Source organism: Arachis hypogaea, chromosome 1, assembly GCF_003086295.3.
Source record: "Arachis hypogaea cultivar Tifrunner chromosome 1, arahy.Tifrunner.gnm2.J5K5, whole genome shotgun sequence".
Classification (NCBI taxonomy): domain Eukaryota; kingdom Viridiplantae; phylum Streptophyta; class Magnoliopsida; order Fabales; family Fabaceae; genus Arachis; species Arachis hypogaea.
This window is the reverse complement of record NC_092036.1, coordinates 12369991-12397333: the sequence shown is the minus strand read 5'-3', so window position 1 is coordinate 12397333 and position 27343 is coordinate 12369991. Positions and strand designations below refer to the sequence as shown.

The 27343-nt window shown below is 33.2% G+C and overlaps 4 protein-coding genes across 6 annotated transcripts; 2 read left to right on the top strand and 2 right to left on the bottom strand.

Annotated features, from left to right (window-relative positions):
* Nucleotides 1–627: 627 nt before the first annotated feature.
* On the top strand, nucleotides 628–5690 carry LOC112730661 (protein PIN-LIKES 7-like). Its single transcript, XM_025780834.1, has 10 exons — nucleotides 628–765; nucleotides 1428–1507; nucleotides 2214–2338; nucleotides 2690–2811; nucleotides 3226–3414; nucleotides 3618–3713; nucleotides 4302–4402; nucleotides 4527–4579; nucleotides 5074–5259; nucleotides 5566–5690. The coding sequence occupies exons 1-10, from the start codon at nucleotides 628–630 to the stop codon at nucleotides 5688–5690; spliced, it is 1215 nt and encodes a 404-aa protein (XP_025636619.1).
* A 403-nt stretch (nucleotides 5691–6093) lies between these two features.
* Nucleotides 6094–14569, bottom strand: LOC112797407 (exosome complex exonuclease RRP44 homolog A). Its single transcript, XM_025840323.2, has 24 exons — nucleotides 14278–14569; nucleotides 14037–14174; nucleotides 13523–13680; nucleotides 13276–13331; nucleotides 13009–13131; nucleotides 12707–12837; nucleotides 12375–12615; nucleotides 11862–12018; nucleotides 11390–11630; nucleotides 10724–10880; nucleotides 10426–10494; nucleotides 9724–9849; nucleotides 9560–9612; nucleotides 9047–9153; nucleotides 8657–8711; nucleotides 8452–8551; nucleotides 7999–8110; nucleotides 7675–7795; nucleotides 7429–7488; nucleotides 7248–7353; nucleotides 7071–7166; nucleotides 6888–6969; nucleotides 6730–6795; nucleotides 6094–6580 (listed from the first exon to the last, which is right to left on the bottom strand). Exons 1-24 carry the CDS (start codon nucleotides 14329–14331, stop codon nucleotides 6382–6384), a joined length of 2808 nt encoding a protein of 935 aa, XP_025696108.1. The 5' UTR covers nucleotides 14332–14569; the 3' UTR covers nucleotides 6094–6381.
* A 1476-nt stretch (nucleotides 14570–16045) lies between these two features.
* Nucleotides 16046–21507, top strand: LOC112797394 (serine/threonine-protein kinase/endoribonuclease IRE1a). 2 transcript variants are annotated; one of them, XM_025840316.3, is made up of 7 exons: nucleotides 16046–16599; nucleotides 17387–17622; nucleotides 17869–19265; nucleotides 19681–19853; nucleotides 20172–20418; nucleotides 20507–20810; nucleotides 21102–21507. In XM_025840316.3, exons 2-7 carry the CDS (start codon nucleotides 17587–17589, stop codon nucleotides 21243–21245), a joined length of 2301 nt encoding a protein of 766 aa, XP_025696101.1. In that variant the 5' UTR covers nucleotides 16046–16599; nucleotides 17387–17586; the 3' UTR covers nucleotides 21246–21507. The 2 variants fall into 2 exon arrangements, with proteins under 2 accessions (XP_025696101.1, XP_025696093.1); XM_025840308.3 differs by having other exon boundaries at nucleotides 17387–17630.
* Nucleotides 21508–21532: 25 nt separating this feature from the next.
* Nucleotides 21533–26893, bottom strand: LOC112797377 (glutamate receptor 3.6). 2 transcript variants are annotated; one of them, XM_025840284.3, is made up of 9 exons: nucleotides 26585–26893; nucleotides 26316–26368; nucleotides 26160–26199; nucleotides 25249–25592; nucleotides 23681–25017; nucleotides 23318–23595; nucleotides 23053–23084; nucleotides 22555–22961; nucleotides 21533–22444 (listed from the first exon to the last, which is right to left on the bottom strand). In XM_025840284.3, the coding sequence occupies exons 4-9, from the start codon at nucleotides 25550–25552 to the stop codon at nucleotides 21968–21970; spliced, it is 2835 nt and encodes a 944-aa protein (XP_025696069.1). In that variant the 5' UTR covers nucleotides 25553–25592; nucleotides 26160–26199; nucleotides 26316–26368; nucleotides 26585–26893; the 3' UTR covers nucleotides 21533–21967. The 2 variants fall into 2 exon arrangements, with proteins under 2 accessions (XP_025696069.1, XP_025696077.1); XM_025840292.3 differs by having other exon boundaries at nucleotides 26590–26789.
* Nucleotides 26894–27343: the final 450 nt, after the last annotated feature.

The following is a 27343-nucleotide window of genomic DNA, read 5'->3' as shown; positions in this document are numbered from 1 at the left end:
TATGCCATTTGAGTTATAATTTATTAGTCAATTATTAATATATATATATATATATATATATATATATATATATACTAAAAATAAATTAAATATTTAAATTATATATATAATTTTAATAATTAAGTTTAATGTATAAAAAATATTTTTATAAGTAAATTATAAAGAAAAGAAAAGAAAAGAAAAATATAGGCGTAAACTGAGTCCATGAGTTTAACGCGAAAATAGTGATGCATCTAACTACTCACCATTGTAAACAATTGAATTCGTTACATGAATCGTAAAACACTCTTCTCTCTTTCAACCTTGAATTTCAGGTTTCATACAATTATACACCCTTTTCTGAATTAATTTCTGATGGTTTTTCAAAAAAAAAAAAAAAAACCAGCAATCCTACTTTATTATTTTTTGTTGGCAATTTTTAATTGATTTTTTGAAATTTTTATCTTAGATTTATAATTTTCACATATCATCACTAACTCTCTTTTCACATTATTATTTTTCAGTGTGCATGAAGATCAGAAACTGCAACTGTGACATTATTATAATTGAAGGAGATCATTCTCATCATCATCAGCACAAAAAAGAAGAAGCAAATAAATAATTAATAATTTTTTTTATATATAGAAAATGGGTTTTTGGGAACTATTGGCGGTGGCATGTAATCCAATTATTCAAGTCCTACTTGTGAGTGCAGTGGGAGTTTATATGGCATCTGATAAATTTGATAATTTTCTCTCAGAAAATTTTCGAAGATCCTTGAACAAGGTACGAGAGAACATGCTATCTGGATTTAATTTTCAAAGCCATTAGGGTTTCAATTTTAAATTTAACTTAAGTTTAATTATTCTTTAGTCCTATAAAATTTTAATTAGATCTTTATATTTTTTAATAATTAAATCTGTACTTTTAATTTTATAATTAGATTATTTTTATGTTAAAAACGTTACAATTAATAGAATATTTCTTCTAAAATATATGTGGTCAAAAATCTAATTAGGTTTTTAATTATAAGTACTTTTAATTTGTAAAAAAATATTTAGTTAATTCTAATATTATTTATATTATTAAAAAACTAATTATAAAATTAAAAATAATATAAGAATCTAATTAAAAAAATTATAAAAAATAACAGAATAATTAAATTTTTAATTTATAATAAATGGTTTGATTTTAATGCACTTAAAATGCTAAAAAAAAACACTGAGATTCAATTTAACTATATTTTTTTTCCTGTTTGGATTATCCTTCAAATTAAAGAGACAAAATAGTAATGTATGTAACGCATGATCAAATAGATGTATCAATCATAGATAATAAATACTCGTTTAATTTATTGAATAATTTTTTATTATAAAGAAAAAGATGTATTTTTTTCTTCTTTTTATCATTGATTTTCGTTTACATTATTTTGCTTGACCCTTTTGCAGCTTGTGTTCATTGCATTCACTCCATCACTTATATTTGCAAGTTTTGCAAGGAGTGTTTCTCTTGATGATATGATATCATGGTATGCATTGATTGTTAGCTCTTAAGGATGAACATGAATATGAACATAAATGTAGTGTAATATAAATTTGTATGATTCAAATAAGTAACAAGAATAGGTGAATATATAAGTTGGAACCATATCTATTGTTAAAAATTTGATGAAATCTTATTTAAGTGGTTTAAATAAGCGAGAAGAAGATAGTTATTATCTAATCAAACGAGATATAGTTTAATATTTAGACATAGAGAAAAAGCTACATACTTTATATAAGGTAATAAGAAAAAATCTGAGTTAAATCGAACCAAGTTCAAATATGATTTATAACAGGATACAACGAGTTATTTAATTCATATAGTAGTTGATTTAATCAGAGAGACAAAGTTTTGTTGTTGTAAAATTCCAATCCCTAAAAAGAATTATATATTTTACCATTGATTAGAATTACTTAAAAAAATTTGTTGTATCAATTATTATTACGAGTTTAATTTTAATGTACTGACAGTGTAAAGTATTTTAGTGTTTTACACAATTGTGCAATTACATTTATTTTTTTAGATGACTATTTACGTGATCAATGTAAAAGGTAGTTATTTTTACTTATGTGTAGCGTTACATGAGTGTAAAACTATTTTATACTAATAGTGAATCAAAATTTAATTCTTATTATTATTATGGTAAAATTTATGTATGTAAAACTTATATTTGTTTATTGATGAAAATGCAGGTGGTTTATGCCGGTTAACATTGGATGTACCTTTGTAATTGGAGGGTTTCTTGGGTGGTTAATTGTAAAATTACTAAAGCCAAGCTTGAAAGTTGAAGGCCTTATTATTGCTGCTTGTTCAACAGGTAGCATTGCATCAAAGTTATATATTATGGTATGCTTTGGCATTTGTATTTTTTTTTTCATTTGTATTTGTATGTTTTCATTTTCATCACATACATACACTTCAATCTGAAAACCTTTCATTTATATATGTTCCTAAAGTATATTTTAAAAAATAAAGATCTATCTAATGTATACATACATTGATACACATATATATAATGAGTTTTATTTACTAAAGGCATGGATTAAAGAATAACAAATTGAAAATGTTTTATGAAAAACTAAAAGAATATAAAGTTTTAATGAATCAAATAATTAACAAAATAATTTAAATAATTAACAAAATATTGATATAATTCATGGTTCATCAGGTAATATGGGTAATCTTCCAGTTGTAATAATCCCAGCAATATGTTATGAAAAAGGAGGTCCATTTGGTGAAAGAGAAAAATGCAGAGTCAGAGCACTTGCATATGCTTCCTTCTCTTTGGCGGTAATTCCTTCATTTTTTAAACTAATTATTCATTTTTTTAAAATTATGTGAAAACTCAGATGAACAGTTAACTTCATGTAAAATTAATAATTAAGAGTCGATAAATAATTTAATAGATTTTGTTAAATTGTCATATAACGACTCTCAGTTATCAACTTCACATGAAGTAGTTAATTGGAATAAATATAACTAAAATAGAGAACGGATATAAAATGGATAATGTATTAAAAGGTAATAATAATAAATCGATAATAACTTTTTAACTTAATATTCATAACTTATACATGTAACATATATAATTATATATTTATTTATATTTAATATTATCTAATTATTTTAACAGTAATTAAGAAAAACAAAATAAAGTAACTTTAGATTTTTCTTTGTTCATGTATGTGTAATTATTATTTGTAGGTTGGTGGCATATTCATTTGGACCTTTACTTACCAATTAGTAAGAGACAGAGCCATGAAATATAAGGCATGGGAAGCTGCTCAAATCTTGAAGATTCCCAACAAAAACTATGATGATGCTAACACACAAACAAGCCTTCTCAAAGGGAATCAAAATCAAAACACAAACAGAGACACTGAGAACCAAATTGTAATAATGCATAGCTTATTAATTTTTTTATTTTATTTTATACTTACATGCATAATGCATAACTAGTAGTATATATATATATATATATATATATATATATATATATATATATATATATATATATATATATATATATATATATATATATTTCAAAAGCTTATTAATTTCTACATTATAAAATGAATCTAAATCTAAATGTGTAGATTCTAGACCAAGTTCCACAATCGTGTTGGCAAGGATTGGTTGAAACTGTGAGCCAAATAGTGTCAGAACTATTGTCACCCCCAACAATTGCTACAGTGAGTTCCTTCTTCTATTTTAATAATAATAGTCCTAGTATTTTAAAAATATAATTAAATACATGTGGAACTAGTTTAGTTTATAAAAGTTAAAGTTTGGCTAAAAGAAAATATAAAAATTCAAATGAAAGTTGTTAAAAATGTATGCTAGGAATTATTTTGATCAATATTTATAATTCACTAGTATACTAATTTAATTATTGAGTATATACTTAAATAAGTTTCTAATAAATTGTGTCCAACGTTTTTATCTTCAAGAAAATTTTATTACATTGAGATTTTTGAATTTTATAAAAATAAGATATATAAGTCTTTATTATAGTTGAGTTCATTTTTTTATTTGAATAAGTAGGTCTTCAAAAATAAGATAAAAGGACCGATATATCTTATTTTTATAAAATTTAGAGACTTTAACCTAATAACATTTTTTTGAAAACGAAAATGTTCGATGTGAAATTTTTTAGGACGAAGTTGGTATATACTCTTAATTATTTGAGGGTTTACTCTATTTTAATTGTGTAGTGATTAATGAATTAGATATGATCCTGAGATATTTTTTATTTTTTACCCTTTTAAATATATGATCAGTTTTTAGGTTTCATCTTTGGTGGGGTTGACTGGCTCAGGAGCCTAATAATTGGAGAAGATGCTCCATTGAGAGTGATCCAAGAGACCATTCAGTTGCTAGGGTTTGTATTTTGCATTATATTTTCTCATAAAATTAAACCAATTATTATTTCTCAATAATATTATTGTCTATTATTATTGCTTTTAATTTGTAGCATACACTTATATTATACCTATAATTCTCAGGGAAGGGACAATTCCTTGCATCACCATTTTGCTTGGTGGCAACCTTACTCAAGGTACTGGATATTATTCATCACCACAAGAAAAATGCTCAAAATAGGTTTCTATTAAAAAACAGAGAAAAAATAAATACGTCCTTAATTTTTTAATTCGAAAACACATAAATTTTTGACTAATTGAAAATAAGACATTTTAAATACAAAATATTTAAGTTTCTCCTTCTAAAATATGAAGACAAATCGATCACTGAAAAGACTTAAATATCTCGCGTTTTAGAAGGTGAGCGACGTTTTTGTTTTTTTAATTAGTCAATATCTTATTTGTCTTGAAAATAAAAAGTCAGATACCTATTTATTATTTTCTCTAAAAAATTATATATAACATCTAATAAGATATCCCATGCATAATGATTTATTAGGTGAATATATATTTGTAGTTTCTACTCTATTATTTACCTTATTATCAATCATGAAACTAAATTAATATATTCAACAAAATTAATATATTTCCTTTCTAATATTTTGGTATGTAACATAATTAATTATTGCAGGCATGAAATCATCCACTATAGAACCACTGACACTGATTAGTGTGGTCTTAGTTAGACTTTTCTTATTACCTTCAATTGGACTTTACATTGTGAGAGGAGCTGCAAGTTTAGGGTTTCTTCCATTAGATCCTTTGTTTCAGTATGTCCTTGTCATGCAGTATGCCATGCCACCCGCAATGAATATTTGTAAGTTTCTTCATGCATTCAGATATTCCTTTTCATATAACTTCCTATAAAATGTCAATTCTATTAATCTATATTATGATAGTATAAAGAGTTTTACACAATTATTTAATTAAATTTATAGTTTAAATAATTTTTGAAATAATAAATGTAAAAATTAGCTATTTTCAATGATATAACAATATACAATTGAATTATTCTTATAGTGTGAGATTATTAGAATTAAATTCATATATTATTGATGTTTAATTTTATAAAAAATAAGCAACATAAAAAATAACTATGGATGGTGGGTATAAAATTGTGCAGGTACCATGACTCAGCTATTTGATGCAGGCACTGAGGAGGCCTCAGTTATTACCTTGTGGACATATTGTGCTGCAACTATATCCCTCACACTCTGGTCAACCACCCTTTTATATGTATTAACTTAAGGAGGAGAAATTTTTGTATACTTTTTAAGCACACAAGCATTTGTTTTTATTTATAATTGTTAGAATGTATGTAGAAAAAAATTTAAGAATGAATAGTTATGATTGATCTTGAATCATGTATTTGATGTTATTAAGAGAAAACATCGAAATTTCAAGATATTTAGCATAGAAATATAATGAAAAATACGTTAAAAATGACATTGACATTTTGCACAATTATTTAAGATGACGTTTTGCTCAATTATTTAGGACAAATAACTCTTTAACCTAATAGATAACTTAAATGACACGTAGTTTAGTGTAACAAAATGAAAAGAAAGAGATGCTTACAGCTCAATTTCCTCTCTCTGAACAATTTGTAATGAAAAATATTAAAGAAAGGAATCATAAAAAATATACAAGGTTTGGAGCAAGGGTGTGACACATTTTGATCTTGAAATATATAACATGCACAAACTGATCACATACAATTTGCCACCACTATTCCTGAGAGATAATTCTAAAGATATGCATATAACATTCTGAGTTCAACCATTTTGTATAATTTTATAACCTCCTCTGGAATATATTGGATAAGTTACATGTTTCCTACGGATTGTAACAACACTAAAATTCTATCCCACACAAACATGGCACAAAAATTCATTTCCAATATGTTGCTCTGTTGATGTGTTCATCAAATAATGTATTTTCATAAAAGAGTAAGCTGAAGTTTTGGTCGATTAGGCTGCGGCTCCACGACCTCCATATGAATTTGGACGGTCTGCAAAATGCTGTATGAAATGCTACCATCCATCTTTTTTATTTTCTGTTGTTGCTCGTCGACATACCATTCTCCACTTCCCTTCTCACCTTTTTGCGTCAAATATATAGGCCCTTCTATGCCAAATCTGTGGATCGGAGGGGGAAAAGGCGAAACTTAAAATCATAAATGACTCGACTCACTGACAATACAACAAAATTAAATGCTGCTTTATAGCTTTAAAACCATTGTTTCATGGACTATGTATGAGAAAGCAAAAGAGATAAGAAACTTTACTTGGGAACAAACACAAAGAATCCATTTGATCTCATTTTCACCACCCTAGCTTCTGTATCAGTCGGTCTGCGTGAGCAAAGACAGGTAAAGTCAAGAATAAGTTGCAACTAGATAGTAACCGTAGCAGCCTAGCACGGAGGGAAAGCAATGTCACTTACCTATTCCGGAAGTAAATTAGGGTATGGAGCTCTACAGAGGCTCGCCCAGCCATCTGTGCATTCCTATGCCGATAATTTAAATCTAAACCAGACATTCATTAATATGTATCGAATATAGTTATGCTGACAAAAATTTCAATTAAGGTGCTGAAAGAAAAAAGACAATAAAAAGAGATTTCGTACTGTCTGAAATACTAGTGAGCTGAAGCCTGTCTTGAAATACAGGTGATAACTTGGATATTCCTAAAGATGCAGCAAGTAACCTGTGCACAATGACATCTGCAAGGAAAATTGTTCAATCTCATTATATTGCACAAGGCACATGCTTGACCGAATAAACGAATTACAAGAGACACTTGCCAGCATATCTTCTTATTGGTGATGTGAAATGAGTATATAAAGGCGCTGCAAGCCCATAATGATGATATTCTGGAGGGGTAAGATCCCCACTACTGAAATAAACAGCCTACAAAAGCAAAACAAGAATTCAATCTTATGTGATCAATCCCAAAATCTGAGATCTCATAAAAATTCAATTTACCTGAGTCATGCATCTAGTTGCTAGAATGCGGATTAACTTGTTGAAGTAAGGATCATCACCCTGAAAAAGTGTTTGGATAAGAGAGAGAACACCTTAAAGATCAAATATATCAAATGCTTGAGCTAACAAAGCCAAAAAGCAATACAACTAGACATCATCATCATATATAAAAAGTGCAAACCGAAGTGTCAATGGAAAAAAAAAATGGACAAGTAGAATAAAAAATATCAAGGAAAAGCCATTTACCACAGCATGGTCAAGAGAATCAGCCAATGCTTTTGAGGACGAGACGTCCAAGTGCAGGCCAACTGCAGCAGCAGTACGTAGCAAAGGTTCAAGCATCTCTCTAGTTGGTGTTGGATGGCGCCTGAACAAGAACCAACAAACAATTAGAAGATAGCAATTAACCTTTCTTTTCATATGTAAAGTCGGTTAGCATTTCTAACCAACAGCCTCACATGCTTGTGAAAGTGATGATTCTCAATATCACATACCATGTTCTAGAGAAAGATACCAAAAGAATATTGAGATACCAAAACTTAATTTAAAAAAATCAGATCAGGAAACAACCTTAATAATGAGCATAGAGGAAAACTTTTAAGAATTTGTTCTGCAACCGAAACATTAGCAGCAAGCATAAACTCCTCCACCATTTGGTTGGCTTCCCGAATCTGGTACATACCTGCAAATAACAAATATTATTCTATTAATATCAGAAATAAAAATAAGTATGTATAAAAATCGCCAAGACCAAATTATCCCCAACTTCTACCAATCTTTCAATATCCCTAAAAAGTAGTAATTAAATCCAATTAGGACTCCAAATGATATAGAGGCTTGAGACACAAGGACATATTGGCTCTCATGCCTGGAAAACATGACAGAACTCAATATGACAGGTGCACTCATTCTGAATGAGTAATCAAAGGGCACCAGCAGAACTTCTTAACCAATTGGAAGAATACGCGACTGGCTACCTTCCATGTCCCAACAAGAAATAATAAAAGAGGCAAGAACCAATACCAATATCAAGGGGGTCATGAGTTTCTGTATCAATTTGAAATTTGACTTCAGCAGATGCAAGAGTCAAAGCTCCTCTCTCAATACGCCTTAATCTCATTTTCTGAAAGAAAATAAATACTTCTCAGAAAATTTTTTTACAGAGCATGTAAATATCATACTTATAAGTTACAAGCAAATAGTAACCTTACATAAATAAATTCCATACCTTAGCTAAACTATTCATATTCCTCAAATTTGTAGTTATTGGATCCATCAGACGACTGCAGAAAGAGCAAATAAAATATAATAACCAAGTCATAAATCAGAAATTGCACAATGAAAAAACAAAAAACAAAAAGAAGGGCAACAAAAGCAATTGTCATGAATCATATAGCACATCCAAAATTGAAAGGGAGTCATTGAAAATTACATGGTACTTTTATTTAATTTTTTCAAAAAAAAAAGGTCTCCAACTCAACCCAATTTCATGTTATGAGAATCACAATCACTCAAGTCAGTACAGTTATTTCATTAGCAATTATAACAGGCCAGGCACATTCTCAGCAGTCAGCACGCAGCAGTCACCAAACCAAGAATGTAAGAAAGAAATTCATACCTATCATCCATCCTTGCTTGAGCTTCGACATAAGACAACGCCGCAGAAGATTTAATGACACTTTTTGTGAATCTGGTGGAAACAATGTCTGCTTCAGGTGTCATTTCCTGAACATATGCATATAGGTTAAGTGCAATTCTATTTAGGGTTTAGCTAGCATGTGCCTTTTACTAATAGTAATCTTAGGCACATGTTAGCTAAACCTTTCTATTTTCTGCAATAAATTATATTATACTATGATATAAAGTGCTTGAGTTGACATCCTTCTTTGAAAGATTTAAACTATTACCATTGAATGTTTATAGATAAGTTTGATGGTGGACATCAGTCAAAGGGTTTTAGGCTTTTACCAAAGAGGTTCCAAGGATTTTGGAGATTGTGCAATAATAATCAGAATATTCTGACCAAATTATTTATAATAACTTATGTTTGTTTCTGTGTTTTTTCTCTCTCCCCCCCTCCCCCCTCTTTTTTTTTTTTTGGGCAATGGTCAAATTATGGGATTTCACATACCCATATCACAGAGAATGCAAGCCTTTCCACATCAGATCGAAGAGAACATATATCTGCAAAATGAAGGCTCTATCAACATTAGGCATAAAAAATAATATAACCACAGCAACCATTTTATTTTCAGCACAAATCAGCCAACCATTTAAAAGGTCAAATAATATCACCTTCAGTGAGAGGCTTTGGAAGCATGTCTATCCGTCTCTCAACTAGGTAGACAGATGTTCCCCTTTGTGAAGCCTCTTCATCAAGTGGAGTACCAGGATGCACAAAATTTGTCACATCGGCAATATCTGAGAGACGATCGCTAAAGATGAACTACATAGATAGACTAAATAGCGATAAAAGACGAGGACAATAAGGAGAAGGAAGAGAGAGGAAAAACTAATTATGCTGTTTAGGAGGATAACCAAACCCACAGAGGGTGCATACATAGGTATCATTAAGTAAGAAGTTAGACATGCAAGCTCTTAGGCATTTTTTTCTAACTTCTTATTCCAGTTAGGACAGGGAGATTTTATTCTGGAAAGCAAGGCCTTATAAATAACTTCCAAATATTCCAAACTTTGGGACAGCAAAACAATGTAACAATGTTATACTTCATATATCAATATAGAATGCAAGTATGCTAAACAAGCATTTCATGTTACCAGAATTTGAAGGGAGAGAGAAACACAATACCCAATCAAATATGCTAATTATAATTGTCAGTATGAGCACCAAAATGTAAGCAAATCTCAAATATGTGTATATAAATTATGGAACCATAATATCCATCAACTATAGTAATCAACAAAAGCAAATTTTGAATACTTTTTTCTTAACTTATTACATGCACCATCAGTACAAATTCTAGAGACAAAGGATACGAACTCCAACTTCAAAATTTCCATTCGGAAGAGATGTACAGTGGAGTGCATCATCAATATCCTTGCAACCTGCATGCAAGAAGCAGAGTAACTACAATGTCCTTATGCCATCTCTTCCAAATCAAATTAAAACAGATAAATTTAAATGGTTATTGATCAAATGAAGTGAAGTACCAATGACAGAAGTTGGTAAATACAACAACCTTCTTTGGGAACACGAAACATATAACTCGGGTGATACAGTTATATTTCACTCTTTGCAGGCTAATAAAGAGGGAAAATAAATAAAAAACCATACCTGGAGGGTCTACACTGAAGACACACAGTCCACGCAAATCCTGCCTGATTGGATTGGACAGATCTTCAGCAGAGACTGACCATGGCAATGGTGGCAAACATGCTAGAACTTGTGAAGAGAATGGCCTTGAATTTATGTCATTTTCTATCAAAACAACCTGTATTGTACAAAAAGAAAAGAGATTGCATATTATTAATAATTTATGTCATGCTAGATGCTACATGACCAACATAAGGAAAAACAAGAAAAACAACTAAACAAGAATGCTCTCTCCTTTTTGCGAAAGAGGGTGAGTGAAAATGGGGTTGTTGACTACAAACTGGCTGGTCATCTAGACTTCCTTTAATAATTTTACTAAAGTAATTTACAGAGACCATAGGAAAGAAGCCAGGTGCTTGAGAAGATGCTCAAATAAAAAATGATTATATTTGATTTTATCTAACCACCCGAATGTTGAATTTCACGTTGTTATGAGAAAGACAGCTGGTGCCCCATGGGTGATCACAGAACTTTTTCCTTTTTGGGGGGTAAAATCTACCTATAAATAAATATAAGCAGTAGCTTCATTAAATACCATGACACATAAGTATATATTGCCGAAGAATCATTGACTTCCTAATCTCAATAAACAGATAAATAGAAGCATGGAAATCCAATATTGCATACCTCACTTTCAGTATCTCTATCACCTATCTCTCCTATAGTTCGTACATAATGGCCTGATGGATATCGAGATTGACGATCCCACGAATCAACAGCCACAATAATCCTCTTGTCAAGAAGGTTCTCAAGCTGGCGGGTTTGTATTCGAATCTTGGGAATTCTGCGATCTTTGGAGACAAATAAGGCATGAGCAACACCACCACTTCCTGCAGGCATAGGCATTGGGTCCAAAGATCCACAATACCTGCAAAGGCAATGAAATTTACTTGTATATTAAGTTCATATCTTTATCTTGACTATTTTGACACTTCATATAATTCACACAAATATGATAGATGACAATTATAATAGAACACTAAATAAGATAAATTAATATAGAAGGAAATGATATTAGTTCCCAATTCATGGAATGCCAATTGCGAATCACAAATAACACAGACATGCTCCTATAAATTAACAATGATAGTAAACTTACGAATGCCAGTTTCTCTTGATAATGCCAACAACACGACCAGAAGGGCGACTTGGTGCGGTATTTACTTCTCCAGTAGAACCTTGCTGGGGAACAGTTCTAGGTGCATCATCAGCACTATTTGGAGCTAGGTGAACACCATCATCCTCATCCTCATCCTCTGCAAGCAAATAATATTACTCTATGGTATCCTTAAACAGAAAGCATGTTCAGAAATGAAGATACACAAATAGACCAAGTATTGTCAATCTCAAGAAGTAAGTCCAAATTAAATGCAGTTTGGAATAGAACAAATCAAAGTTATTTGTTTCTATTCTTTACTAGGGGAACTGCAATTATTAAAATATGTGAATAAGGGGAGGTAATGTAAAGCATATGTCATTCTTTATTTAATTCACTTTTTTTTGGCCTAAGTAGGAAATGAAATGCTTAAGAACTTTGCCAAGAAAAAAATTATGTTGTATGCCTGCCAAAAGGTGGAATGCAAGTGCAGAAATAGGCTAACAATTAACATACCTTCACAAGCAATAGCTAGACTCTTCTCTTCTTGCCATTGGTCCTGAGGCAGGAGTTCAACTGCCACAATATCACCATCAAAAGCTCGGTTCATGTTTGAGCGCCCATAAATAATTATTTCATCACCAATGCTCTCACTTCCAACATATGCTTCAAATGGGTTGTAACGGTTCACACGAAGTTTCCCTTGATGATATATTCCTCGATGCAATCCAGAAGTAATTTCTGACATTGGCTTATGCTGATAGTTCCAAGTGTAAATAACCCATCATGTAAATTTGACCAAATATGCAGAGACGAATTACTAGAAAGAAATGATATCAACATGATACCTCTGTATAGATGATTTTCCTCTTCGATGGTCTGAGATCTTCAACCTCTTCCATGTTTACATCTTCTGATGAAGGCCGTACAAGCAGGTCAAGTAAATCTGGTCGATCCAAAGACTTGACATACGATTCAACTGAAAACAAAAGCCTTGACAATAAGTAGGTTTTTCGGAACAATCAATTAAAGAAACTGTTAGCTTTAAATGATGCTATCATGGACACAGCTGAAGTACATTGGTGAAATGAATTTTTAACACGTACAACTCGCAACTCAGTTGCCAAAAGATGAAAGTTAGTCCATTTACCTGTTTCTGCATGAATGCCCTCTTCAGTAGCCTTCCTTTTGTTCTCTTTATCATTGGTTATAAGCAAAACCTTTACCGCACCACCAAGATGTTTCTGATACCACTGAGCAGCCACTCGGATAGCTGCATTAATACTACTTAAGTTACAACTTCAAAGAAATTCTGTCCAATAGGCACTTCATGCGAGAAAAAATGCAACGGCAGCCAAAAGTCCAAAATGCATATAACAAACAAAGGATAAAATTAAAGCTCATCCAAAAAGCAAACCTCTATCATTCCTATCATTCTTGGTTTCTCCACTCATTTCCTTAATATATGTATCCCTGAAAACACGAGAAATAAAAGATCAAATATTGGTAGCATATTGCTATCATACGAAAGGTAAAAATGTTAGCAGCATCGAATAAAAAGACTCATTCCCTTGAGGAAAACATATTAATACTCTGCTTGGAGAATAATTTCATGATAGAATGCAATACAAAAAGAGAACAAGAAAGCCAAAGATAAAATTTACCTGTGGTATTCATTGGAGAAAACAAAGAACTTCCTCATTGAATTGCTACAGATAGCTCTAACTCGATTGTAAACAGACATATTCTTGTTCTTAACCTCTTCCAGCACAACCGACAGCACCACCACATTGTCGATAGCTGGATTCTCCAGCAAATCAATCTGTCAATGAATATTTCCAATTCAATAACTTCACTAAAAGTTACAAAAATCATACCACCAATTTGACCGGTTACGGCAATTGAGTCACAAAAGAAATTACGTTCTCTCAAGGCATCCCAACGATGAACACACTATCAAATTAGTCCTTAAAAGATCATCTTACTAACAAAGTAGCTCTTAAAATGTCTTATTGTTATCTTAATTCTAACAAAGCCTATCAGCAATCACATAATCCACTACTTGTATACCCTAAACTAATAATTAACTAATTTGTAGGCGCTTTGATCTTTAAGGAGCTGAATTGTAGTTAAACCAAAGTAGGAATAAACAAATTGAGAATAAAGGAATAGGAGGACCTGGTTGAGGACGACATTGGTGTCGACGACGAGGATAGTGGAGGCGGAGGGACCCAAGCGAGCGGCGGAGGTGTCGCAGGCGGTGCAGAAGGGGGCGCCGCAGTAGATATCGTCGCGGAGGTAGTGCTCCCTCACTTGCTGCAATCAAAGCAATCAATCGCAAAGAAGGCAAACTAGTTAGAGTTAGTTAGTTAGTTAGTTAGTTACAGTTGGTTAGAGCTAGCTGATTAGTTGGTTATACCTTCATGACCTTGCCAGCTTTGGTTTTCTTAACGAAAGACTTGTTGTGAAGCATCTTTGCTGAACGGTGAACGGAACGGAACAGAGAGAAGTCGGAACTATGAAGAGAATAGTGTTGGAACTCGAAGGACTTTTTCCTTCGCCGCCGGAGTTTTCAGGTTTGTGTTCTCGACGGACCCGTGCTTCACTGAATCACCTTCCTTGCTCTCTCTGCGCTTTTTTTTTTGAAGTAGTAGTAGGTGTAGAGTGGGCTTACCTACCAAAAACTGTGAACCCTCTTGGGCTTTAAGCCCAATCTATCGCGGATCGGAACTCAGGTTCTTTTATTGTTAAACTTTTAGTACTAAAATGACCTTTTAAAAACAATGTTACCAATATTTATAAATAAACGGAAGTTCGCTTGTTATATTTTAAAAGCTTGATCTATTTAAGAAATTTATATAAAAAGGATTGGTAATTTTTTGTTAATAATGTAATTTTCATGAGTAATTATGCTAAATAACATGTTAGAAACTTAGAATGGGTCACATTCACAATGACATATTATTGTCTTTTGAAATTTGATGTTGTCTATTAGAGGTGTGTGCATGACCCGGCCTGCTCCAAAGACCTGCTCCGGCTTCAAACATTTTAGAGGTTAATTTGGTGTGATTTTACCCGGTCTAGGATCGGGTAAGGGTCCCAAAAATAGATTTAAATCCTCTAAAATTTGAATTTCACTTTAGAGAGTAAAATGTAATCTCTCACTATTGATTTTATAGGTGGGGCCAAAAATAAATATAAAAGAGAAATTATTCAAGGGTAGAAGATCACACTTTACTCTCTAAAGTGAAATTCAAACTTTAAAGGATCCAAATCCCTCAAAAATAGATCCGGTCATTATTTCAGGTCGGGTCCGAGGCATGGCTCGGGTCACCTGAAATTGGCTCGGTGGCCCAGTCATCTTACACCATTAATATTTTGTGATATTAGTGATGGATGCTGGCTTTTCTTATGTGAAATTTAAGTATTGTAAACCTTAATATTTTGTGTTATTAGTTATTATAAAACTATAAGTTAATATTTTATGTTTAAAATGCATAAGATTTTAGACCAATTAATGCATAATATTGTGTTATTTGTATTGATTTAAATATTTGGTGTTATTAGACAATATTAGTATTGATTATGGTTATGCTTTAATTTTAGAGAATAGTTAGTTCTTGTTATATTTTTCTAAGTGAATTTTACCATGTCAAATAATGGCTAGAGTCTTAGAAATTTGAATATTTTCACATGCTAACTTATAAGAAGGTAGCAAGGTAATGTAATGTTAACGGCCCGGTTTTTACTTTATTTTTGTCTGGTATAATCGTGGCCCGAAAGTGTATAAGTTTCATCGGGTCTAGAGTCGGATTCGAGTCTAATAAATAGACCCAATATATATTTTAGGCCAGATCTAAATCACATCAAACCCATTTTCACCCGACTCATACACACCCCTATTGTCCATGGTCCATTGACAATCAATCAACACTATCTAAGATAACAATTTATGACCAAAATAAAAAAAGATATCAATTTATCTTCATTATGAGTATGAGCAAAATAATAATATTAATTGGCTAAATATTAATTACTTACGCGCTAAATTCACATTTTTAGATTTTTAAACAATCATATATTAAAGATCTAAAATAAATTAACCTTAATATTTTTTTTGACATTTTGAGATTAAATCTAATATCTAATATTATTATTATAAATATAATAATAATTCATTGAAAAGAAGGCGAAATTGTTGGAAAAGTAACCTCTGCTAATTAAGAGAAAACAGAAAAGTGAGTTAGAGAGAAGTCCAAGTTTGAAGTTTGGGGATTAATGGGTTATTGTGAGAGTTGGGGGATCCCAAAACACAAAACAATGCATTAAACAGTTGCAAGGATCATATTCATACGGAACAAGCTTCGAATCTTCCCCTTTGATTCGATGCACCATAAACCCCCCTTCTCGTCAATCATACCAACCCATTAACCCTTCTTCTTCAAAAACATCATCTTTCTTCTTTTTCTTTTCTTATTGTGAAGGAAGAAGCTGTAACTAATAACATTCTCCTCATGAAACCTCTTTATCGTCACATTCTTATCGTTCTCTCTGTTCTCTGTGCTGTCGTTTTGCAATTCTTCGTGACCCTCTTCAGCTCCAATGATGTATCATCACAGCCACTGCCACCGATCTCACGAATCCCTCTTCTCAAACTCCATCATCATCTACCTCAACAGCAGCAACAACTCAAGGCTCTCCCTTCACCATCATCTTCACGATCCCTTCTCTCTCTTTCTCCGTGAGTTCATTCCCACCACTGCATCACGTTTTTCTTTCGCAAGTTTACTTCTTTTTTCATCTGGGTATATTGTTTTGTATAGTTTCCTATGAAATTCGGTCTGTGATTGGTTGGTGTGATTAAGCTAGATGACAATTTTTGCTTTGGGCGCTGTGTGTTTTGTAGTATGATCTGATTATAACTTATAAGCTGCTTTATGGACTTATTTGAATAGATAGATGTATGTTAATAGCACTAATTTACTTATTTTGTCACCTGGGTATAGATAATTTTGTCTCCTATATGGGATTTAGCTGATGATTGGTGATTAAGCTAGTTGAGACTTCCTGATTGATGTGTTGTTTGATTGTTAATTCGTTTATGGGCTTATTTGGATAGATATTTATTATATTCTAATGACACTGCTTTACTTCATTTTCATTTGGGTATACATTATTCTCCTGTATGGAATTTAACTCATGAATGTTGATTAAGTTAGCTGAGACTTTCTGATTGGTATTTATTTTATCATATCTTTAATTGGTTTATAGGCTTATTTGAATAAACAAGTAGATGCTAATGACCCTGACTACAAATGTGTTTGGATTAGCTCTTCTTTTTTAAGACTCAAAAGTCAAAACTGTTTATAATTTCAAGCACCTGATACAGTTTGCTAAGGAACAATGATTCCTACTTCCTAGGTTTCTTGAACTAATTTATGGTGCTGTAGTGCTGTTTTTAAGTCTTAATAGCATTGTAAGACTAATTGGAGTATTATTATTCCTTTTCTGCCACTTTATTTTGGCAGCAAGCCAACTACAGCACTGGTTGCTGCTTTAGATGGGACTATGTATTTGGTGGACAAACAGGAGAATGGCCCCACAAGAGTGATATGGTCGTTCTCAACTGGATCTCCAATCTACCATTCATATCAAGCTCCTATTCACAAGGATAGCGGTAAAGAAAACAGATCTACAGCAAGAATCAGCGGGTCTGTGGAATGCGGGGATGACTGGTCACTGTACATGCATGATAAACACTTTGGTAAAATGGTATTTGGTTTAGTTGTACTCTATAATAGTTGAGTCAGTAATTTTTCAAAAGTAAAACTATTTATTTTGTGCTGATTTATGACTCATATCCTGAATTTGACTATTTCTTGAAATTCACCCTATTTATAGAATTATTGTTATGGCAAAATTATGTTTTTCGAGGCCATGTTTATCTATGTCTCTTTCCCTGATGAATAGTGCGCGCAACGGTCCCTTGATTAGTTGATCATGTTTGCAGAAAATCTCAGAATCAATTGCAGAATATGTTGCTCGTACACCTACCTTTTCAGATGATGGAGCAGTTACACTTGGATCCAAGAGAAGCACTTTGTTTGAAGTTGATGCTAAAACCGGAAGGATCGTTCAAACCCATAGTATGTCTGATTCTGATAATTCTTCTACATCTTGGAGTGATGACAAGAAGAGTGATACAGATATCCTTATAACAAAGAAAAAGGATCTTGCTAATCCTACGGAGCTGAATTCGCCGGAGTTGCTACTCAAGATATTTAGGACAGATTATTCTCTTCGATCTGTTGGTCCTAGTTCAGGAGTAGTTTTGTGGACTATGACTGTATCCGAATTCGAGGCTGTATTATTATGCCAACATACTTCATTTGATGCCGATGATGAGTATGTTTCTGTCGGTGAGCTTGGTTTTGCGATGCCATATCCATGTCAAGAGATCCAACCAGTCTTTCGCTTGCGTAAGAATTTTATACTAGAACCCTCAATCACTGAAAGGTTACCTGGTTCTGATCATGAAAACAATATGCTTTTGATGCCTGCGTCGGATTTGATGCTTCCTTCACAAGCAAATTTTGAAAAATTAAATATCGATGATGGTAATATGATGCTTCCTTTGCCAATACCAAATTCTTTGCCTTCCCCGAAACCAAAAATTGTCTATCCAAGCCGAATGCATGAATGGTCAACACCATTACGTTTTATGATGCTTATGGTTTTGGGCTTTGTCCTCTATACTCTAGTGGTTAAAAGTAAAGATACGCCAAAGGATCAAAACCAGTCTGAATCGAAAATTTTGCCTGCTAAGAAAAAGAAGACACGAAAGTCAGGAAAGAACAATGTAGCAGTTGACAAAAAGGAAAAACATCTGTCCTCCGAAGATGAGGATGTGCTGATGCAAAAGGATCTCGACATAGAAGCAGGCAGGTGGATGCAATTTAACCAAATTGACCAAGGTGTTGACGGACGCAGGGTTGGTAAACTGCTTGTGTCAAATAAAGAAATTGCTAAGGGAAGCAATGGCACCATTGTCTTTGAGGGAATATATGAAGGTCGGGCAGTTGCTGTCAAGCGTTTGGTCAAGACTCATCATGATGTAGCATACAAAGAAATCCAAAATCTGATTGTATCTGATCATCACCCAAACATTGTTCGATGGCATGGGGTAGAATATGATCAAGATTTTGTTTACCTTGCTCTGGAACGATGTACATGCAGCTTGGATGATTTTATTCAAATTTATTCGGATATATCAGATAACCCTCTGTTTAGGAAGAACCAAGCTTTCAAGTCTTCTATTGAGGCCCAAATTGATATGGGGAAGGATAATATGCATGGTCTGTGGAAAGCCAATGGCTATCCATCACCTCTATTACTGAAATTGATGAGGTCAGTATTATGCCATATGAATTTTGCATGTGTTATTACATGGTTTATCCTTATAGAACTTATTTTTTCTTTTTAATCCTTATGAGGATCCTCTTATTTAATTTCTTTTATACAAAAAAATAATAGTAGGTGTTACTTGAAATTACAAGTTATATTTCATCCAACATGGAAAAGAACTTGTCAAATTGTTCCTAGGCAATGTGCAACATTATATAGCAGTGAATAAGATTATATAGATTACTAAATTTGAGGGTCCAATTTAGTTTTAATTGTGGATAATTGTAGTCGATCTGTTTCATTCAAGGTTTAGATAGGTCTTCATTTCTAATTAGAGACAAATGCTTGTGCATTTTCTATGTAGAGTATATTATATATATTATTATTAACAGTCTTTCAATTCTTTATTGCAACACAGAGATGTCGTTTCTGGGATTGTTCATTTGCATGAACTAGGAATAATACATCGTGATTTGAAACCCCAAAATGTTTTGATAATCAAGGAAAGATCCTTGTGTGCAAAGCTTTCTGATATGGGCATTAGCAAACGCCTCCCTGAAGATATGTCTGCTTTGGGTCATAATGCTACTGGTGAGTACTCGAAAAACAATGAATATTTTCCAATATTTGCCAGTTGAACATCAAATTATGTCTTAGCATAGTTGGAGCTTATCTTAGTTGACGTAGCAATTAGCAATCTTAGGAGTTGCTAATTATTTTGGTCTTAGCCATATATTTTTTATCTACATAAGGATGTCTCAATAAGTTTCCTTTCCTTATTCCCAAAAAGAAATAAAAAGTGGTCTAGAATACTATTCATTCACTTCTTACGTTTTCAGCTAGTGCTACGTGATTTTGTCTATATGATTGAGTTAACAAGTTAATCATTCTTCTTTTGACTTAATTTAGGAGCTGGCAGTTCAGGTTGGCAAGCACCAGAACAACTTGGTCAAGGACGCCAAACACGGGCCGTAGATTTATTTAGCTTAGGTTGTGTCCTCTTTTTCTGCATGACTGGGGGGAGACATCCATTTGGAGAACGGCTTGAACGCGATGTTAATATTGTGAAAAACAGAATGGATCTTTTCTTAGTGGAGTTCATTCCAGAAGCAGAAGATCTAGTTTCTAGTTTATTGAACCCTAACCCTGATATAAGGTTGATCCTTCTCATTCATTGGATTTCACTTGTATGTTGTGCTTGTTGCTTCAATTTCATTTTACGAAAGTATTTCCCTTATTTTCAGGCCAAAGGCAATTGAAGTATTGCACCATCCATTTTTTTGGAGTCCAGAAATGAGACTGTCATTTTTACGCGATGCCAGTGATAGAGTGGAACTAGAAGATAGGGAGACTAATTCTGTTCTTCTGAACGCATTAGAAAGCATTGCTACAGTCGCATTAGGTGCGAAATGGGACGAAAAGTTGGAACCAGCCTTTCTTACTAACATTGGTCGATATCGACGGTACAAGTATGATAGTGTTCGAGACTTGTTGCGCGTCATGAGGAACAAGCTAAATCATTATAGAGAGTTGCCTCAAGAAATCCAGGTTCTTTCTTGGATTTGCATTTCCTAGACTAAAGCATTATCTTCATTTTAAAATTTGGTTGTGTTTGGTTGGTAACATTCATTCAGCTTAGGTATGCTTGGCTTTTACTATGTATTGTTGAAACCATCCTTGTTAACATATACATACTCTTTTTGTTTGATTTTGTCTATCACTGAAAATATTGTATCAATATATTTGGATTCAAATTGTATACAGATATATAAGTCTCGACATAGGATTCGAAATAGTTAAATAGTTCTAAGAACTCATCTATTTTTATTTGCATTTCAGGAACTTGTGGGAACTGTTCCGGAAGGATTCAATGAATACTTTGCAAGCCGATTCCCAAGGCTATTAATCGAAGTGTATAAAGTTATATCCAAGTATTGCAAAGAAGAACAATGTTTTGAGAGGTATTTCAAGAACCTTAATTAGTGGCTTCATCTATTCATTTGCCCCTGGTACCTAAAGAATATATGAATTATCAACTAGGCAAAGAATGCTGTTGTACTCTTAAAATTACATGTAACATAATGTATTTATGTTCACAATGGTTAATGTAAATCTAATCCAAAGTTACAGCTTCATAATTGTTATTTCTTTTCAACACCTTGTACAGTTTCATGTTCATGCTGACAAAAGCTATAACATTTTATCTGATTTCATTATGATTTATGAATTATGTATTCTACATGAACTATAATCTGGAACAAAAATGGTAGTTTGGCATAAGAAGGTATCACATTACTATTTCTGTCCACTAATAACTCACTTTGAAAAATGGTACATTAAAAAGTTTACCTAACTAAATACAATGATTCAACATACCAAATACATTAAATTTTTTAAGAGTAAAGTTACAAATAAACTTGCGGATTTACATTTCGGACAGATTAGTTCTTAAAAGAAAAAAAGTACCAATAAAGTCCTTTAGGATAACAGATGTAGACACACTACATTTAAATTAGCCCCTGTAATTAGGATAGAAGGTCTTAATTTGAACTAACTTGTCCACATTTTGTTATTCTGGAGGATTTTATTGGTACTCTTTTTTTCTTTAAGGATTAATCTGTTCGAAATGTAAATCTTTAGGAATTTATTTGTCACTTTACTCTTTTTTTAATGTACCAGTTCTGTGACCAAAGAAAACAAGTTTGTCATGTCTCATTATTAGTACACTCAATTCTCTGAGAAGATGATTCTGAATATCCATTATTGGATGATCCAACCTCACTTGTACTTTTGAATGATGCCATCTCCGTTTTCCTTCTCTTGGAGCGGCTCTTAACTGTGTCTTCCTTTTCATCTACAAATGTAAGGAAAGTCCTTAGTCGCGACGGCGTGGACTTTAGACCGGACGACGACTTGTCGTCTTCGGTGTAGTGCTTCTTGTATTGCTTCATGGTTTGAAATAGATATACGAAGAGAGCAATCAAACATGCCAAGCCACAGAGTAGGTAGAGACCCCAGAAGCTCCTCAGCTTGAGTCTGTCCACTTCGAGCTTCGCACCTTGCGACAGGCAAGCACTGCGCAAAAGCCATTTGTCGTGGATCCGTTGAAGGTCGCCGTTCTCAGCCAACTCCAAAATGGCTGTTGACAGGTCAACCGCTAATGGCGAGTCTCGTGGAAAGGCCTGACAAAATATCAATGGAAGTTAGACAAGAAATAGTGAAATATTAATATCAGTTGATAACTTAATGATTGAACCAACAATCAAACATTACTAAGAAGAGAGATACTTACAAATCCCCAACCATTTCTGGTGAACTCTTGACCAACAATGCTGAAATCGCAGCGGCTTGAAAGGAACAGCTCTATGTATGCACGTTCGTCGACATATGCAGCGATGCCACCTTTATGGGGACCTTTGTCCAGAGCAGTGGCAGATTCTTCTGGTGTTGTTAGAGCTACAAGTCTCGACGCATCGATGCCAATTTCGTTGACTAAATAACCTTTAGTGAAAGAACCCTGCAAGTAGCCAATAGGCTCATTGTTGTTTATCAAACTTTCAATGCCCTTTATTGGTGAAGAAAGTTGTTGCACTGTGAGGATTGAAGTCAAGCTTGCTGTATAACTCGAGTTGATTATGAGAACTACGAATAACCATATAAGCAGCACGAATCGACCGAGAGTGCTCACTGTGTTTTCCCCTACAAAACAATGAACAGTAATTTGATTTGTTCAGAGAAGTAATAGTTAAACTAGTTGCAATGGAAGCAAGACAAAAGAACTTGCACTTACTATGGGCAAAAAACATGGTTGAGAAACTGAACCTGCCAGATACAAGAAAATTACAAGTTACAAAACTATAGCATTGATATCATTATTTCATGCATAGATTGCATATGATGAAATTGTAAAATAAAAGTCAATTACTATGGAGGTTCTTATAATTTCTTCTCTGTTAGTCCATATAGTTTAAGAGTATGAAACTAATTCTAAAAAGCTTCATTAGTAAGATGAACAATGAAACGAAGGGTGTGAGAAAAGGGTCACACTTACTTACCACAAAATTGTGGCTACTTGTTTTTTGGGAGGTCCCCTAAAATCATCATTGAGCCTATGCTCTAAAATCCAGACAACAGCACCAACAACTAGGAAGAAGATAGCTGTGACAGTCCACATCATTGGAGTAAATGGCATCAAGAATGCCCAAGCATTTGAGTCTGTCTTCTTCACTGATGCTACTACCACTAGACCGGACTCGATGAATGGCTGCGTAAAATCCACCATCTTTGTTCTTTCTGTGGTAATTGTAATATCACCTACAGCAGCATCAAACACCTGTATAGAAAGAAGGAAACTAGGATCAAATTGGTACCAGAAGAATGTCAAAAACACTAGAGAACTTATTTGGAATGATACTCACACCGGTGGTGATCAGACGGACAAGTTCAGTGTTACTAGGATTGCTGTGACCGTCTCCGTACGAAATAAACTTATAGGGGACAGCATAAGGCAACAAGTTCACTGCAGAAAGAAAGACATCAATGCAGAACCCCTTGAACATATCAGTGCCTTTTACTTGTGAGACGAATTCGCGGTAACTGATCCTTTTTGGAACTCCAATTTTTAGCATCCTTCCATTGTTTGGAAAAACCCAACCACGAGGTTTCTGTGTTGTGTCCCCTGGCCAAATCACAGATAGTAGCTTTTGACTTGAACTTGAATGACTAGCCGGCTTTGAATGAAGTTCTTCAGGACTTACAGATGATAGTCCAGAGTGATTAGACCAATAACCAATCCTCTTAGTCCCTGTTCCAACCACATTGATGATTTCATATGCCGGATTTGCAAGGTTTCCATCAGATGTATACTTGAAGTGACCTGTTACACCGGTCATGTTAACCTCGTAGATACTTTTTCGCAGCAGTTTTCCTTCGTTGAATATCTTGACAGCATCAAGATGCATGTTGTCACCATGTATTAGAGATGTCTTTGAATCAGATGAAAAGGTGATTCGGTTCCCTTGTTTAAAAAATGCAGCAAGCGCATGAGCAAGAACATAGACAGTATCATATGCAAAGATAGCATAAGTACTCAATCCAAGGGAGCCATTAGTCCAGTTTTTCCACCTCGAAATGAAAGATCTCTTAAGCTTTGAATCCGGCACATACATTCGTAGCGCAATAACTCCTTGAATGTCATCCATTACACTCAAAGAAAGTGGAGAACTTATATCTATCCCGGTAGACAGAAAAGTTGTGGCTATCCAGACATAACCATTTTCCATCATTCCAAGAGATTTCGCCACATTTAGCACTTTTGGCCCCCAAGTAGTACTTGTGTGAAGGACTATAACCCGCGATTCAGCCAGAGCTACCTGAACAAGCACATCAGTGATCTCCTCCCTGGTTGCCTCAGGACTCATAGGAGCTTTAAACGAGATCTTGCAGCGCCTCTCAGCTAGCTTGTCCCCTAAGGCACCAATTCCATTCCTCCCATGATCATCATCACCATAGACTGCAATAACCTCCCTCCAACCATAGTAGTTAACAAGATCTGCTATTGCAGTCATCTGATACATATCATTAAAAGATGTCCGAATGAAGAATGGGAACTGAAGCGAAGAAAGGGTGGGGTCAGTGGCTGTAAACGACAGCAGGGGAACTCGAAGCTCGTTCGCAATGTGAGATATGACATGAGCTGTTGTGGAGGTCTGTGGGCCAATTATGGCCACAGTGTGTGTTGCCATGAGCTGCAATGCTGTTACACATTGGTATTTTATTTAAAAAGTGAATCATAATGTGCAAGAACTGATGAACTTTGTACAATGCCATTCTGAAATATCTATCACTTTAGAAATTTGGTACATTCATGAGTTAATCTATCTGTGTCTAGATACATTAACTCATGAATGTACTAAATTTTTGAAGCTACAGATATTACGGAATGAAGAGAGGAACTTTATATTTGGAATGTCATGAAAGGGCCTACCCTCAGCAATGCTCAAGAATCCTCTATATTTGGAATCTTCTTGAAGTGAGAGCTTGAGCTGAGTTTTGCCAAGAATTGATGGATCAGAATTTACATCTTTAACTGCGGCTTCTACGGCGATTTTCACAATTTTGCCAACACTTGTATTGAAAGAGAAAAGAACCCCAATATTTACAACATCAGGAATTGTGGTATTATTACTATTATTATTATCAATATCAATATCATCCAAGTCAACCCCATTTGAACAGAAACCATTGGAGAGAAGAACAATCAACACCACAACGCCCCAATTTCTAATCATTCTTGGAGTTGCCTATTGGAAATGCCAAATAATGATCACTCTGCTCAACAAACAAGTAAAGAATCATCCCTCAAATAAAATTAGATACTAAGAAAATTTGAAGCTAAAACATTCATTCTAGAACAAGTGAATTTTGTAATAAGCATAAATTGCAGCTTTCAGTTAAAACAACAACAATGTCAAGAAGAACTAAGCCTTATCTTATTAGATAGACTCAGTTATATGAATCAAACGACATAATAGTTTCTTGTCATAAATCACATCTACAATTAAACCACTAAGTTCTAGATTTATGTTAATAGTTTAAGCTATTGGATTACCCTCCATTCATTTTTCTATTTATGTTAATAGTCTTCTTCAGAAACTCAAAACAAAAAGGGGTAGATAGATATACAACAAAAATTTCAATACACACATAGCTCATAAACTGAAGCATAAAAGGGAAATGGAAAGAGGCACAAAGCACATCCACAAGAAAGATGAAAAATAAATCAAGCATTAAAGTGCCTCCTATTATCAACAAAAAGCATCAGATTGTAAAGTGAAAACAATATTAATGGAATAAGGCTTTAGCCAAAAAAAAAAAGGTTAAAAAGAATATATGTACCTGAAGTTTGGTTCAATAAACAGAAGCTGACATATATGTGCTGCAAAATGGTGTAGGAAATTCTTTTGCTTAGCTCAATTTGAGGACAAAGTTATCAACTTTACATAATTACATATACCCCAAAAGAGAGAAAGTGATAAAAATAACAATTTTTACCTGAGAGCATGAGTCTTTCCACTTGAAGTGTAGGAAATTACAAAATCTGGGCACTGAAGAAAAGCGGAAGAAATTCAGAAAAATAGAAAAAGGACAGATCTTGAAGTTGAAAGAGAATGATAATGGTGGCGGTGGTGATGAGAATTATTGATGCTACCAAGCAACCAAAAAAAAAACAGAGTTTATAGTAATAGTTGTAGTTGTCTTTGCCTTTGGCTTTTCATAACATAAGGACATCATTATTATTATTATTAACTCAAAAAGTGTACCTTACTGGCATCAACAGCTTTGTGATTGTGTTATGAAGGGTTGATGTTTGAATACTAAATTCCACATTCACTTTGTGAAGATTATTGATATGTCACTATACCCACAACAATGAACAAAGGAAGCAACCAAGTTTGAGTTTGATGTGATGTTTCTGAACCCTCTACTTCTTACATAGGACATGACAATAATAATCAACAACAACACAGGAGAGAGAGAGAGAGAGGGAGGTTGATATTCCATGACATGGATGCAATTAGTGTGCACTGTTCACAAGTCTGATGCATTGTTTGATATTATAAAATTGCACATTAAAATAAATATCATAGACATGAAATTAATAAAATACTCAAAAGTATGATACTTTACATTTTTGGCATCTGCTTTTGATATAATATTGGAAGAATTTTGAGTCTACTGAATACGAACTTTTTTTTATATTGTATTATTAATATTAAGTGTAAAATTTTTTATGATTGACTAAACTATGTGTTAAACACTGTTATGGTTATTTATAAAACATCAATCACGTTTATAATTAAAATAAACTTTTTTTTTATCAAAATGTGGATAACTATTTGTGTTTTAATAATTAAAATAATATTTTTTATTACAAAGTCAGTCACATTTTATTCTTTTATAATTAATTTTTTTTTTATTATAAAACGTCAATGACATTTTGTGCTATTATCACAATTGTATAAAATATTAAAATAATTAAATATTTTTATATTTTACATTAAAATTAATTATATATAAAA